The 16,548-nt window shown below is 43.6% G+C and overlaps 1 protein-coding gene across 1 annotated transcript in view; it reads right to left on the reverse strand.

Annotated features, from left to right (window-relative positions):
* The window catches only part of PSMD1 (proteasome 26S subunit, non-ATPase 1), a 241,841-nt gene that overhangs the window by 201,450 nt on the left and 23,843 nt on the right, over nt 1-16,548 (reverse strand). The window contains exons 8-13 of the mRNA XM_086944562.1: nt 15,070-15,130; nt 11,856-11,984; nt 9,741-9,829; nt 7,564-7,642; nt 2,375-2,548; nt 368-479 (exon numbers count right to left, since the gene is read on the reverse strand). Coding sequence (XP_086800688.1) covers nt 368-479; nt 2,375-2,548; nt 7,564-7,642; nt 9,741-9,829; nt 11,856-11,984; nt 15,070-15,130 — 644 coding nt within the window. The remainder of the gene's footprint in view (nt 1-367; nt 480-2,374; nt 2,549-7,563; nt 7,643-9,740; nt 9,830-11,855; nt 11,985-15,069; nt 15,131-16,548) is intronic.

Consider the following 16,548-nt stretch of genomic DNA (forward strand, 5'->3'; position numbering starts at 1 on the left):
TGAAGGAAATCTGCTTTGCACACACAATACTCACATTTTAAATAAAGGAGAGGAGGCACTCGGGGATAATCAGCCAGTGCTAAACGTTGGATAAATCTTTTGCATTTGCCAAGTGTAGTTACATGAAAATACCGGTAACCTTTATTTGGCCGCTGCCCTGAAGTCAGTGTATCTCTATCTGACCTACAGTTCACCTGTAATGGGAAATGCTAGAAAAAGTGCACGACTTTGCAGAGTTGCACATTCTGGCTTGGACCAGTCCCACTGAGAAAAGCTCCATAGTACCATAATCAGACACAGCAGTTTGGGCAAACATTGAATAGTTCTTTGACCTATCATGGCTGCAGCAAGTCATCCAGATTCTTACCCGTGACTGCATCATCCTGGTAGAGGTTTGTTTTGAGGAGGTCATACACATCTTGGCGTGCAGTGCCCATCGCTGCCAACCCAAGGCCCAGGCAGCCACCATGTCGCACAATCTGCAGGGAACAATAAAAAGGGATATTCTTATTTTATTATTACAGTTCATTTAATCTTACGCCATTATCAATATGAAAAAGTTCTTTAGTTTATGGTGTCAGCATGAAAGGACTGTCCTCTATAATGAATTTGGCTACAAGACAGGAAAATCCAAGTAATCATATCCATTAGGTATGATGGTCACCTTTAAAACATAATTCAAAAGTTGCCAGTTACCGAGCAATTTCAGCTTTTTAAAAACATTTCCACACGGCAAATTGTGGTGACCTGTAGAATTAAATTGGATGTTTCAGACCAATAGTGTTCTCAATTAAAACACAAAAAGAATATTACAAAAAAATCAACTTTTCCATGTAAACAACTTAGGAACTCACGTGCTGAGCTGCACTCTCACTTTTTTGCACTTTGCTGTACACTTCTACAAGAGTTTACAATTGCTCTACAAGGAGGAACATGCAACACCGCGTTTGTTTCAATCAAATCTGGGTTGTCAATTAGGTACCCCAATGCCAAACTCCACATCTGCCAACCTTTTAATACTTAAGGTTAGAATCCAAAGCATGTTCATGAAAATTTTAACACCTCTAGCTTGAAAGCTACTGCACATCAAAAAAGTAATGGCATGCAGCTGAGGTAATATGCCAATGTAACTTACATGACAGAGCTGAAAGAATTCCTGCTACCTCTTTTCAAATCCGTTATGGTTCAGGGCTACAGAGGCTAATGAGTGCCAATCTTGGTAGAGGACTGATGCCAGTGCTGGATTTACTGAAACATGTACTCAGAGTGCACCTCAGAGTTGCCCCCCAGAACACCTACCAACCTTGGTGTGGTCACAGGCTTTAGGCAGCCTACCACCACTCGTTTCTGGACCCCTGGGGCAAGAGCCCCTGCTCTGGGGGACCAGAGGCAAAGCACATCCAGGGTAGAGGGGTCACACCTCCTCTCCCAGGATGTGCAGTGCTCCTGAGGGAATCGAATTCCAGGACCGGATGAAGACTGCCAGATCTTTGATAAAGACAAGAACTCCTGAGGGCAGGATCTCCCCAAGAGAAATCTACCTAAAAGGACTCTGGTGCACTCCGGAAACGCTAGTCCTGCCCACTCTGCACCAGACGCCTCCAGCCTGTGTCCAGGTGGCAGACCGATCCAGAACAGGTTCCCCGGTGATGCTGAACTCAAGCGTAGGCTGACCCCTTCTGGACAACGCCTGTAGACTGAATCCTAAGGCTTCCCCCGAACAGCTCCGGTAAGAACGATCCGACGTCAAAGAACACCCCTGCACCATCATCCAAGAGGCTGTTTCAATGCCACATCCTAGGCAAAAGCTAGGCTGAATCTTTCAGCTGTCGTATGTTCCTTTCTAACAAAGGCTTTCAGAGGATAAGCAGCAAATATCTAAATTACTTTATGGTACATGAAGTTGGAATGGCGGTTCGTGTTACAATGTTGCTTTATTTTTTTGAAGATAAGAGACTTACTTTTTTAAGTTTCTCAAAACACTACTTGGGATGGAAGTGCATTTATTAGTGCACGCCAAGTGGAATCAAAAATATGGAAATAGTCTCCAATAATGAATATAAAGTTAGCAGCATAGCTAGTAAAAATGGCACCACCAGGTGTTGGGGGAAGGAGGAAGCTATTTTAGCAGAGTGATTTAGATCTCAGCTGGTAACCAGAAAAGTGAAGCACTTTTCATGGATCAAGTTCGGAGCAAGCATCCTGCCATTAGTGGAAAAAGGGTCGACTAGCAGAGTGATTGGTGACTACAAAAGACTAAAATCCACCTTCTCAAAGCATCTGTCTGAGGGATGCAGCACATGAAAAGGTTTTTTTACAGCCTTTGTGGGAGCAGACTCACCCAGTACACTGAAGTTTTCCATCAAGTACTTACATCATTGCTGGCGTTCTTTAGCTGGTTAAGGAGGTAGTCAATGATGTCACCTCCATGGTTGGCATGGATGAGACCCAAAGCATAAAGTCCCCCACCTTCCTGATAGGCCGAGCCCGGGGACGTGTCCTTTGGAAGGTAGGTCGCCATTAACTGTAGTGCTTCCTTCTCATGACCCTGTAAATAAAGAAAACGAAAGTACAGTTCAATAGTGCTGTATTGTAAGTTGCTTCTGACGTACTCTGGTATTACCACTGCATCAACACTTTAAAGCTTGTAAAGCACTCGAGACCCAGCGTCATTTGCGGTTTAAAACATAAAAAACAGACCAAAGGCCCGCCCTTTACCAGTGACATAGCTCAGAGTGTGCCATGCACCTCGCACTAGAACTACAGTCCCCATCCAACCAGGGACCACCATAAACAGGAATCATTACACTCGTCAAGCACAATGTGGAACGGCTGTGCTTCCTACAGTGAGGGCAGCTACCCAGCTAGACCCAGACCCATGGTGTCCTAACAAATGCCTGAAACTGGTGCTGTCCCCTGGCCCACCTCATTGAGAGTATGGAATTGTGTACCCTAGCATCAGGGCACCTTAACAGTTGAACTCTCATCTCAAGGGATGCTAAAGGCTTTACTGCGATTGCTCCAAATTCCTTACACTGTTTCACAATGTGGGACCCTTCAGAAAGCCCTTCAAGGCTTACCTCAAAAACTCTAGTTCTTGGGCACATGAAACAAAGATGTTTATTGGTGCACCGAACACATGTAAAGTAACAAATGAATGAGCCAATGTGGGTGCTGATCAGAAAAGGTTCTACCAAAGGATAACTACTTTCTCTCCGACCCATTCAGAAGGAAGCAAGTCAGAGACTCAGGGGAACATAACATCCGCATACACAATGAACTCCTATCTCAGGCCCTAGGCAGCGGAGCTACCTCAAAAGAAAGTTACATGCCAAAGTTTAAAATAATCACCGGGCTCTCAGGGTCATTGACAAGTTTAATCCAAAGTAGATAATTACATCGATAAATAAGAAGATCGAAACAGGTTAGGATGGACAGGAGTGGAGGTGTTCAGGTTTGGGAGTTTAAATCATCCTGTGTGGGTCAAGACTTTACAGAGACGGCACGTGTCAATGTGGGGTCTGTTGTTAGAGGTAAAAATGTGACTCAGCTGCCACTGGGTCGCACAACAGACAGCATGCTCCCTGCAGTCCTTATTTGTCAAATTCTCAAACTTAACTGATTTTCTGCTCCATGGTGCGAAAACGGCTATGAAGCAAAATAATGCCGCTAACGTAATTCACTAGAATACATCACTTTGTTTATAGGTCATCTTGCAGCCACACGGTTTCAGAAAAAAGGGGCAGGTATGCAATACATGAGTCTTTAAACCAATATATTTGTATCATCCACACTGGGATTTACTTGATTGCTTAGCAGTTCACATTTACAGTTACAGGTACCCACCACTGCTCACATACTCCAAGCTTAATCTACCACAGAAGTGCATGGGCCCGGACACAAGTTGATGGTAAGATTTTGGAAGTAGTTGGATACACAGTGAATGAGAACACAAGGAGGAAGAAGTCATACATACAGCAGGTTATAAAATAGAAGCAACGTACACAAGAAGCAAATCAAACAATAGCAAGGGTCAGCATTTCAAATCTTCTACAGTAATAGTAAGTAATACAATAGTACTGAATTCAGGAGGACCGATGTAAAAGGTGATGTAACTCAAGGTAGGGGACCTCGGAAGTGCACTGTCAGACTTGAGGAGTGCAAGCTTGTGTGTTAGCAAGATATAGATGTAAGACTAGACCATGCACAGAATGTAAACTTTTAACCACTGTCATAACAAATGAAGGTTTGTAAACTGAAGCGTATGCCAGTGAGCTCCACTGAGGAGATCAGTTGGTTTGTTGCCAAGGTGTTAAATTCCCACGACAAAACATTAGTTACATGGTAAATAAATTTGTTGACTCTACAGTTTTTAACAGTTGAAATGTTTCTGACAGTAAAGGTATCCAAACTTTTCGTTGGCAAAGAGGTTCAGTATTGGCCATCTACTAGGGTCTGGTGAGGTAGCTGGAGTGCATGTCTTCAGTATAGTGCACGGGTACTCATAGTACGGCCCGCGGGCCAACAGCGGCCCGGCAAGCCTTCCCTGGTGGCCCGCGGACCTTGCAGATATCGTACCGTTGCAGCAGCGCGACTTGGAGACTGCTGCTCTGTGGGGGCTGGCCGGCCATACTTAGAGTGGAGCTGCAGGGGCGCTAAGAGGAGAACAACACAGCCTCATTAACATATTAATGGTCTTTTAAAGACCTGTTAATGCGCTCGGTGCAGCTGTGTGTGTGTGCTCCGAAGCTGTCTCCACCCGGGCGATGGAACTTCACCACAATCTAATTTGCACCTTATCTTTTTTTGTAAATCTTATACGGTGTATCACAAAAAGTAAATCCTCCCGCTTATGGAGAAATATAAATTCACACCATGTCGCACTGCCTTATACTTCAAATGTTGTCTGAATATTATGTGTGCTATTGCCTTGCGTCCTACCTTTGTTTGCCATTAATGAGCAGGAGATCTCTTAATGATATTAATCATCAGTTGTATAGATTGCCCCAAGACATCTAATGCTACCATGCGCCCGACAAACATTTAAACATATCACATGCAGGAGCGTTGTGAACCCCCGCTTTTGCAGTTACACTGGAAGTGGGATTTTTGGGGGGTTTCTTCTGCCTGAAACTCAGCAGACAAATGCTTATAAATAACGCAAGCAGGAGTAAGGAAACAAGAAAGATGAGTAAATGCAAGAAGGAAGGAATATTGAAAGGTGGATGAATAAATGGATGAATGACTGGGTAGATGTATGGGTGAAAGGTTGAGTGAATTGATAGGTGGATTGATTTGTGAAAGAATGGCAGATGGATGGATGAATGAGTGACTAGATAGGTAAATGGATAGGTGGACGGACAGGTGAAAGGAGGGGAGAGTAAAGGGTTGGATGGGTAAATGTATAGGTGAGTTAATGCATAAGTGAATGAACAGGTGGAAGGATGGCAGAGTAAAGGGGTGGATGAATAAATGGATGGACAGGTGAAAGATGAGAGAATGAAGGGATTAATATGTGGATGGACATGAGATGGGATGGCATAGCAAGGTGGTGGATGAGTTGGTGAAAGGATGAGTGACTAGATGGCAGAGTGGAGGGATGGGTGGATAGAAAAGTAGATGGATGGATGGGTGGATGGATGAGTGGATAGATGAATGAATGAAAGATGGATGGCAGAGTGGATGGATGGATAGATGGACAGACAGAAGGATGGATGAGTAGGTAGATGGCTTAGTGGCAGAGTGGATGAATGAATGGAATGGCTAAAGATGGAATGATGGATTATGAGAAACTGGGTTGTTGGTTAAATGTGGGTGGCCCCTGTTCGAGTAGGCGGATAAAGTTATCATCGAGCATTACGAATTTTAAAATGCTTATCTTTACTCATATTTAACCATGTGAAGTTTAGGAGGGTGCCATGTGCTTTACTGCAGAGTCCCTTGCACTTGAGTCTACTGCATTCAAGACCCTATTAGCTTTGATTCAAGAATAGTTTCTGCCTAATACTAATACACTGGTAATAAATGTGAATTCTTCTTACTGCAGGCAAATTATGGAACAAATCAAGGAGTGCGGAATCCCTGAAGTTGAGACAAAGTGAGGGAGGGAAAGGGAGACTGGGTGAGGGAGTGAGAGGGAAGGAGGGAAAGGGAGACTGGGTGAGGGAGTGAGAGGGAAGGAGGGAAAGGGAAAGGGAGGAAAGGGAAAGGGAGGGTGAGGGAGGGAAAGAGAGTGACAGTGAGGGAGTGAGGGAGGGAAGGAAAGGGAGTGACAGAGTGAGGGAGTGAGAGAGGGAAAGGGAGACAGAGTGAGGGAGTGAGAGAGGGAAAGGGAGGGAGGGAAAGGGGGTGAGGGAGTGAAAGAGGGAAAGGGAGACAGAGTGAGGGAGTGAGAGAGGGAAAGGGAGACAGAGTGAGGGAGTGAGAGAGGGAAAGGGAGACAGAGTGAGGGAGTGAGAGAGGGAAAGGGAGGGAAAGGGAGTGACCGAGTGAGGGAGTGAGAGAGGGAAAGGGAGACGGAGTGAGGGAGTGAGAGAGGGAAAGGGAGACAGAGTGAGGGAGTGAGAGAGGGAAAGGGAGGGAGGGAAAGGGAGGGAGGGAAAGGAAGGGAGGGAAAGGGGGTGAGGGAGTGAGAGAGGGAAAGGGAGACAGAGTGAGGGAGTGAGAGAGGGAAAGGGAGGGAGCTAAAGGGAGGGACAGAGTGAGAGAGGGAAAGGGAGACAGAGTGAGGGAGTGAGAGAGGGAAAGGGAGACAGAGTGAGGGAGTGAGAGAGGGTAAGGGAGACAGAGGGAGGGAGACAGAGGGAAGGGGACAGAGTAAGGGAGAGTGAGAGAGGAAGGGGGAGGGAGGGAGAGAGAGAGAGAAAGAGAGCTAGAGAGAGAGGTGGTTATGCCGGGACTGGTGGCTCAGTGGACGAAGGTGTCCGCTGCAGGGACGAGTGATCAACCTCCTGGTCAGTTTTTATTTGGTTGGTCTAGCCCCGCCCCCTCCCCCACTGGCCCCGCCCCCACTGGTGCGGCCCTCAGACACAAACCACACTGTAAATTTGGTCCCCTAGAGAAAGTTTGTGAGTACCCATGGTATAGTGGCTTCGACAGCCTTCACAGGGATCCAGCTTCTAGGCACCATATTGGCACAGCCACTTACGTATGAGTTTTATATTTCATATTGTTTGAAATAATTATCACATATGGAAGCAATCACTGGGTTTATGGACAGGCTGTAGTGTTTACATGGGAGCGGTAGCTGAAAGCAGAGGAGTAAGAAGAGAATGGTTATAAAAGGAGGAAAGAGTGCTGCAAGAAGAGGTCTAGGAAGAAAACAGTTTGACAGAGAAGAAGACAAACAAGTATTTCTTTGTAAGGGCTGGGACATGGTGATTACGCTGGGGCTGAGTAAATAACGTTAATTGAAAGAGTGGGGGTGAAAGCAGAGGTACAGATGAGATAGTGGGAACAGAAACAAGTCAGCAGATCACAGCAGAATGGCATCAAAAGAGTTAGTGCATAGGACTCCGACTGACAAATTGCGTAGATACTGCCAGGCAGAAATCTTTCGCTTACCTTGTGAATTACTCCCAGGCTGGCTGTGGCAGTAAATTTGGCCCAATTCGTGGCTCTGGCCAGCCACTCCAAATTATCTCTGAAAGAAACAAATAGCTGAAATCAGCATTTAGGATATATATCACTGTCTAGATATCAATCTCAGAAGCACTGCATTACTTACGGTCAATAAATGGGCAAATACACCATGACACTTAATGTCCACTTGCTGGGAAGCATGCACACACTGCAGGACACTTTCCCTCTGTTAGCGTACCTACTTCCATGAGCAGTTCCACAACCAGTCCAGCTCAGGCACCAATTGTGTCTAACAAGCTCAACAGCAACACAAACAATCAGGCGCAGTCAAGCTAACTCAAAAGAAACACAACCAGTCAGGAACTGTCAACATATGTGCACGATCCCTCTCAGGGGCCACCAGAAGATAAGGCCTACAGGTCCAAAACGTGGTGGTTACGCTTGTTTGCTACTGGTACCACGAGGCTTGTCCTACTATAGCTCTGCAAACCCTTTACCCTACCTGACTTTCAGGATAGCAAGAGTGACCAGTCACAGGCTTCTCAGTGAAGTAATGTGGGGGGATAAGTTCTGAACTCCGCAATCAACAAACAGACAATTTCAATGTCCAACACAGTGCCAAAACATTTCAGAAGAAAAAAAAATGTTAATCTCACATCAGTAGTCAATTTTACACAATTCAATTCATCATATGCAGTAGCGATCCGGGTCACAACTCTCTTGTGGCACTTCAACTATCCGTGCCAGAGTTCCTACCTCTGGCAGTGCAGTACAGAGCAGTGGGAAAGGAGACGGGTCTTAATTCCTAGCACTCAAATAGAGCAAACTCTGGTGTGAATTTATTGCAGACGGCCAGGTTTGTACCACATCTATCTCATATGTGGCTCCCTGTATGGATCCGACGTCCCATGGTGATCCGAGTACTCATTCAGATGTCATCCTTGCAATGGTGGCTGCCATAGGCTGATGAGGCAAAATGGGCTGATACCAGTACCAAGGCAGTTACAGCCTTCAACTGGGCTAGGTAAACCTCACAGAAAATGAAGTCCTGATCAGACGATGCAAACCTCACAGCAATTTGAATGGTTCACACAGGAAACTGCAGCAAGACTGGAAGACCCTCTTCAGCATGCGTCACTCCTGGCTTCAATCTCCGACTCAGAGTCTGCTATGGGTGTCCCATTAACTAGGAACATGGGAGACTTCTGCAATTGCAAGACCAGGCAAACTCCCTTCTTCCCTCTCGCAGCAAACAAGCCGATATCTAAGCACTAGTCAGCCCCTCATCTCCTTCGACAGAAAGCCCAGAACTCTCTCGAAATGGTAGCCACTGAGGTGATCTCAGGGCAGGGGGGATACCACCTCTGAGCCCTAGGCCACGAGGAGCCTTGCTGCATGATTTTGAACTCTTGATCATGGTTATGTCCCCCAGCCTGTAAATGATGCTGGGAATGGAGACAGTGCATACTATGCTTGAGACAGCTAGGCTTCTACATGGACTGAAGCAGGCAGAATCAATGCGTCTTGGTTGTAAAAAAATGTCTGTATGTAACTTCTCAAAGATGAAATGAGCAGAAGCTCTGTTCAAAGACACTCGTGCCTGAAGTAAATAGCTGAACAGGTTTAATGGCAATGTCTAAATTGACAACTATATTGCAACAAATAAAATACGAAATATATGCAATTGTGCAGCAGGATACTTATGATTCAGGGAGAGTTCTATAAAACAGGAAAAATATAATAATTTAAAAAACCTTCATGATTAATGTAGATATGTTTTTTTTAAAAACATTACGTGAAACCTCCAACTACTCTTGAGGATACATTATAAATTTCAAAAAGCTAAAGATGATCGCCATTCTGCAGAAATGCCTCAAGGTATGCAGGAAGCCAGAATCACGCTAGTTGGCGATCAAGAACAGAGGCGTTCGGGCATGGTCTGCTATTATCATGTGTGCTCTACTGGACAACTGCCACAGCAATGTATGGTTTGAGAAGGTGCAGCGGCCTAAAAAAATGCAATTCAGACAAAACCCAGACGTCCCCAAGGAACAGAGGAGCACCGAACAGAAAATGCCCTGGGGAACTTCCACTTGAGAGTGCCCACAAATGTTAACCAACAGCCCACGAGCCTGAAACAATGTTACCAGTAACATTACCTGAGAAACTGGTCACTGGTTGTGCCACAGTGCATGAAGGAGTTGGCTATGACAGTGGCTGTGTGGCAGACTGAGTTCCGTACTGCATCCTAGAGAAAATCAAGAATAAAACAAGTATTTGACAAAGTTGTTGCTGGATATCAGTAAGGGAACAGACATTGCTAGCATAAATGGAGAATCTAACATACCATGTCCCATATCCAACGTCCACAAAGGCAAAAACCTCGGTTGACATTTCGATTTCATCTGAACACCTTCAAAATAACTTTGTGTAAGGTAACACTACTGAGCTCCACCAAATCCTAAAGTGACAGCCAAAGTACCACAAAAAACCAAAAGAGCAAAATACCATGAATTCCCTTGTTCTAACAGAATTCCTCCTTATTGTTTGCTAATTAGAAATTCCCAGAATATCCAGGATCTGCAAGGGCATTTTACAGCCATTAAGCCATGAAAATGTCTTGCACACAGATTGTGCAGAAAAATAATTTCCTACACTTTCCAATGTGTTCCAGACAGGTAACAAGCTTCAATTATTGGGCTTAGTTATCACCTACTAATCTCGTCACTTAAAAAAAAAAAAAAATCAAAATAGTATTTCAGAACACTCCAAACTATTCAAAATCAGGTGTTGAATGCTTACCAAGTGACATACGTAAACAGGTATTAGGCAGCAACTAGTGTAATGTACATCCTCAAATTGTCACAACTTAAAAAAAGTAAACATCTCCCACAGCATCTTTTTAGATCAGCTACCAAAGGCCAACATAGCCTCGATTTCTAGGTACTATAAGTAACTTGGGGAATGGTGGTCTGAGGCACTGTGTGTCAATGCCAATCAACTGTCAGGAGCTGGCAGACGAGGCCCAAGACTTCTTTCCTTCATTATCAAATCATCGGTGTTGTTAGCTGTGGGCACATAGCATAATTTCTGCATCTAAAACGTGCCAATTAAAAGAATTTAGACTTAATGCCACCGACTAGACTTTCCACCACTGGCTGTGTAGACGACTAAATGGGCAAGCAAAGAGACTGATTTATAAATCCTACCCCCCGCTGCCCCCCCCTCCCCCAACCCTACAAGACCCCTTTCACACTAAGCAGGAATCCAATGGAAGTTGACCATTCCAGTAAACATCAAATATGGCACATTGAGCTAGAGGGGGTCACCAAAGATAAAGCAATAAGACTGAACTCCAGCCTAATTACTTTAGATAGTTCTCCAAGGCCTCAAAAACTAGTGGAGCAGCCAGCCCCAGCAAAGAGAGCTACACACGCGATTATTTCTACATTCACTCTAGCACAGAGACTACATTCTTCTCACAAAAAGAATCAACATTTTTGTGACACAAAAAGGTTATCCTTCTCTACAGAAATCTACAAACTCTATGTGGTTCGGTGTAATGGTTTAGTGGGGAACATTCCCTTGCCATTTGGAACTTTAATGAATGAAATACAGTAGTATGCACTGCTGGACAAGTTGCAGTGGAACACAAAATAAAAATGATGGTGTCAGAAATGGGTGTGTGCTCTCTACGCCAAACCTTGGCACAGAGATATTTTCCATTTTCACAGGCCTATGGAACCTCTCACGGTCGCACAGATCAGACCTTGTTACAAAATCTGCAATAAGGATTCTTCACATATCCTTCCACTAGACCTAGGGAACATGGTGAACATGAAAAGGGGACAGTGTTTTTTTTTTTAAACCAAAAGACGTCCCAACAATTATTACCAAAGCACCAAAAGTCAGGGTTTAGTTGTGCTTTGCAAGCAGTAATCCTGGTTGCATAGGAACACACATTGTGACTACCCGCTCTTGGTGCCACATGGAGAAAAAAAAGTTTAACCACTTTCCTCCCCACCAGCATCTCCAAGAACACCACAGCTGCAGAACCAGCATAGGACATCTACACATCCAAACTGCGTTGCTAATATCTCATTCTATCCAGGCATTTGGAATATTCACAATACCTTCAGCCTTACTTAGTGTGGCACTGTTAAATGACTGAACCCTTCTTAAGATAAACCTGTTACTATCATGTTACACACAGTGTTAACTAGTAAAATTGATATATCAGGTAGGTACAGCAGCAGTACTTTGAAGATCATTACCTTTGTGTTTTTGAGGATCATTAGGTCTGTGTTGTTGTTCCGTATTAAAAACTGCAAGTGTAACTCAATGGCCATCTCTCCACTTAGGATTTTAATCATTTTAGAGTTCTGATCTTTGGGCTCCGGGACCTGCAAAACAAAAAAGAAAAAAAAGAATATGACAACTTTCAACACACACATTTTTTTTAAACTAGGTCATCCAAAAGGTGGCGGATCGAGGTGACCAGAAAAAAAAAAAAGGAGACCGTAGCTAAATAGAGAGGTGCCTTTACTCTCTGGGGATACCACTGAGAAGAGGACGGCTGTGAGCATTTTATTAGGGTCCCATGGCAGTCACTGGGGAATAGCTGTTTGAGCTAGTGCTGGCGTCTTGGGCCACAATGTTATTATACTGAAAGTAAATGACCAGTCCTAGTTACAGCACTCTGCTCTCTCAGGGTAATAGAGTAGACCATTCAAAAAGTATGGCAGAAAAAGGGGAGGGTGGGGGGGGATTAGAAACCCATACACAGTTTAAAACTGTAGACAACAGTTAATAACGCATGCGCGGTGGGTATTCATCTGTAATAAAGTTATTTTCTTCATAAAAGTCAAAATTAAGGCACACTCAAAAATAGTTGGCAAAAAGAAAACTGAAAGTATGAAGCACATTCTGGGCGTAAGAACCAACCTGAACAGTTATTAAAGCTTCCTCGTGCTAGGCAAGTTTGCATCCAATGATAATTATGGGGAACTTACGAGTCTGATACCTATTGGGAAACATTACTGGTGCTAAATCTCTAAGGCATGCAACAGTTGTACCAGTTGTAGAATTAAAGGCCATGAAATTAGAGTTTGATTACTATTAGAGATAGCATGCATGTGGGATCTGTATAGCGCAAACCTAGTCAAAAGGCAGTGGAGCCCTGTTCTGGCTGAAAAGCAAGAAGGCACTCAAGTGACAGGAGCAGCAGCTGGTTACTGGACTGTTACTGCATTGTCATATAGGGATATTTAAAGAGATGCGTATTCAACCCTTCCCGAAATCCAAGCTTCGTTGCAGTGACACTTATGACTACGGGGAAGTTGTTCCAGACCGTGGCTCCATAGATGATGTTTTTTTTTATTTTTATACACTTTCTAGTGTCCAGTTTGATGGCCTGGCATTTTTCATGTGTTAGAGGTTTACACGGGCTGAACAATTAAACAAATGTCGCTATGAATAAAATAAAAATAATGGCGAACTGGCAGGGGATATCCAAAAATATGTGTTTGACTACAAACACATGGATTCAAAGGAGAAATGTTATGATTAATTCACTTGGGAACTATTGCCGTTTCCAAATGACATAGAAGCAAGGCTATGTTGTGTATCCCGTGCCCCCATAGATCTTTCTATTAGCCTAATGAACGAGAGGACGTTCCACCAAGGATAAATAAAAACACAAAAGAAGCAGTTCTTGAACATTTTAGTACATTTTAAATTAAGAGACCTGGAAAAACAACTTCACACACTGGAGATAAAGGCTGCACATACCGGGGATTGCAATTCAAAAATCAAAATGTGTGTCAGAGGGATCAGTTTGGCAAAGCGTACTTTACTTACACACCCAACGGTTAGAGGAGGTTTGATCGGAATGTTAACTGTGGGTCCAATTTATAACAGTCTCTAAGATTTAGGTTTTTTTTCTTCTTCTTTCAATTGGGGCTCGCATTTACGTTTAAAATGAGAAAGTGCTTCAGATTACTTCATGTGGAGCTCCACTCTTAAGTAGCAGATGACGGCAAGTGGGGAAAAATATTTACTTGGAATAACATTCCCCCTCAGGGATATTCTTTCTGAATTTATAAATGATGGAAAATTAATGTGCATGTGTGGGGGTTCCAGGAGAGATTCTGTACCTGTATATAAACTACTAATTATGAACTTGGGATTGCATGATGGAGTAAATGAAACCTCATGGAAAGGGTGTTCCGGTGCAAATACTGCTAACTGTGATATTCATGTTGAATTGGGCACAGATAACACCTTCAGAGTGCCGACATAAGTAACATATTTCATTAAATGCTTTATTTTAGAGCTGTAACCCTGTGTGTGGTGGTCAGAGTACGAAAGCTATTGCCCTGCAGCTATTTCCCAGCCTTTTCCATGCCTACAGCAATTTGCATGTGAATTTAGAAGCATAGTATCGGACTGGACAGCAAATCAAGAATAGAACTTCATGGAAAACGAAACAACCAAACAAAGATAAGGACTGAAAAGCAGTATAATTCTGTAAAAGCGATATGTTTTTATTAATGTTAGTTTATTGAGGCCATCAAGGTACAAATTGGCGATTCATAACTGCACACGTTCAGAGAAGCATTAAACTGAAACACCGCACCGTGGCATTTCCTTTGTATTCCAGGCTGATGGCTTGCAATAAGCGAGCATGTAACTGGACCCTGAATGAAAACATTTTTGCTACACCTGATGCTTAGGCTCTTGGTCATTTTTAAATATCTACTATAAAGCTTATAGCATCTGCTTTCATGGTTTGCATTACAGATGTGTAGACTTTTTTTTATTATTTATTCCTGAAATTTGTCAGCCCAACACACATGGCGTTGCTTTTCTAAAAACCTGGTTTTTGTGTCACCCAAACAGCCAGTTTTTGTTGCTTCCAAGGGCCCGATTACAACTGTCCTGGAAATCCTGATGCAGCAGGTAAGAGGCTCTGGCCACATCAGAATTACAGGGGATGTGGAAACGCCACGCCTTATATTCTCCCAAAACATTTCAGCTACAAAAAGTAGCCTACATTTCCAGTTGAAAAATAGGCTGAACTAAGGGAATAAACTATGGAAATCAGTTTATTAATCCACCTTTGCCATTTACTCATGGTTGCACTTGAGACTGGGATGTCATTTTGAATGGAAAATTACAGATGCAAGTTTACTTCACAAGTTGGAACGGGGCCCTAAGTGACAGTATGTAAATTAAGATGCAGTACTGTTACTATGTACATTAGGATGCAGTACTGTTATTGGATTTAAATGGTACTCCGTTTACCAACATGAGAAGAACGAAAGCCTTGCTGGGCCTGCATGATTCAAAACGACGACCTGGTGCTCCCACCAGATGTCAGGAGCATGTGCTAAACACGCGGGGCCTTCTGAACCAAATGAAAACAACAAGTGATGCTATTTCAAGTAAAGCTTCTCGATTGCAGCACTAACATGGCTTTGTACTCACAGCCTCTGTAGTCTTTCCAGCAGGGGTGCATCCAGGCTTCTCATCCGATTCCATGCTCTCACTAAAGCAAACAATGGGTAAATAACAGGACGAATTTAAGAGTAGATTCCAATGTCATAAAGGTACAACCACATCATCTGCCCTTCTATTCAAGCTTCTGTCATCAAGGCATAACTCGCAACCTAATGCTCCATCCTGCAGAATCACTGGAAGGCTCAACGCCATCTCTGCCGGTTGCCACACATTTGAAAACCTTCCACTTCCATTTCCTTTCCAGAATTTGTCAACCAACCTTTGCACCCTACTTTGGCTCCAACCATTTATCAAAACTATTACTTTTCAACACATGCTCAGTCTCGGTCAAACCATCACACTTCTTTTCCAGCATGATTCCGCCAATTACGTTTGTGTGTACACCCCTATTTCCCCGGCTTCTCCCATTCCATGCCGAACACTGATCATTTGTTACACTCCGACAAAAGCACCAGCCCCTGCGGCGTAGTCTCAAACGAGGACTGTGGCAGACGAGCACAGAATTTCCCATCCCACTAAGCGCTGCACCATGCTTCAGAGTTTCTCCCACCCTTTTGCTGCACATAGGTGAAGCTTGGTTTCTCCTCCTGAAGGAATGCACTAGAAATTTGTAATTCTTTCAGCACAGTAGAGCTTGGAAACTGTCCCTCATGGAGGTGTTATTGCTTACCACTCACTCACAAAAAGAGCTATGCCTCAGTCTCTGTTCTCTCATATTCACTAATCAGCTTGTTAGACTAGGGGTTCAGTTGTCCACTCCATTAAAGAAGCAAGTATTTTTTCAAAATTAAATTTAAAAAAAGCATAGTATTGTCAAGTTCATTCCAGCACAACCTACATTAGTGGAGGTACGTTACAATGGCTGCGGCACAGTATGTGGCACAAGCATAATAAATTGTATAGATCATCAGCTTACATTTCTCCATTGTGCAGAGCTATATCATGTCCATATATATTAGGAGGTACCATCTTTTAACATTCGGACAGCTAGAGATGCCTGTTGAATGACAGTCATCCTATACCAATCTCTCCTCTCTCAGAAACAACACATTCAATCAATGCCCCCCCTACCTCTCTGTGCCCAATTGCTCAGATCGGTCCCCAAATATCTTTCAGTCACCCAACCTGACAGATGTCTTAGATAAATACTCCTCCAATTTTTCATGGCAGTAAGCAATGTCTTGTAGCCAGTTTTTCTGAGGGATGGTTCCACAGCCCCAATGCATAGCTGCTTTTCTTTGGGATAGGATCAGCATTAGAGCTGTATGTTTGCCTGCTGGCACTTCATTTGAAATATCACAAAAGTGCGGACAGCAGGGTTTGCTGAGCTTTATTAATGACAGTCACTGTATCAATGGATGTATGACGTTACAACGCATACTTTTACAACGCATACCTTTACAACGCATTTTTTACAACGCAACATCCATTACAACGCATTCCATT

The sequence above is a fragment of the Lissotriton vulgaris genome, chromosome 11 (assembly GCF_964263255.1).
Source record: "Lissotriton vulgaris chromosome 11, aLisVul1.2, whole genome shotgun sequence".
Lineage (NCBI taxonomy): Eukaryota > Metazoa > Chordata > Amphibia > Caudata > Salamandridae > Lissotriton > Lissotriton vulgaris.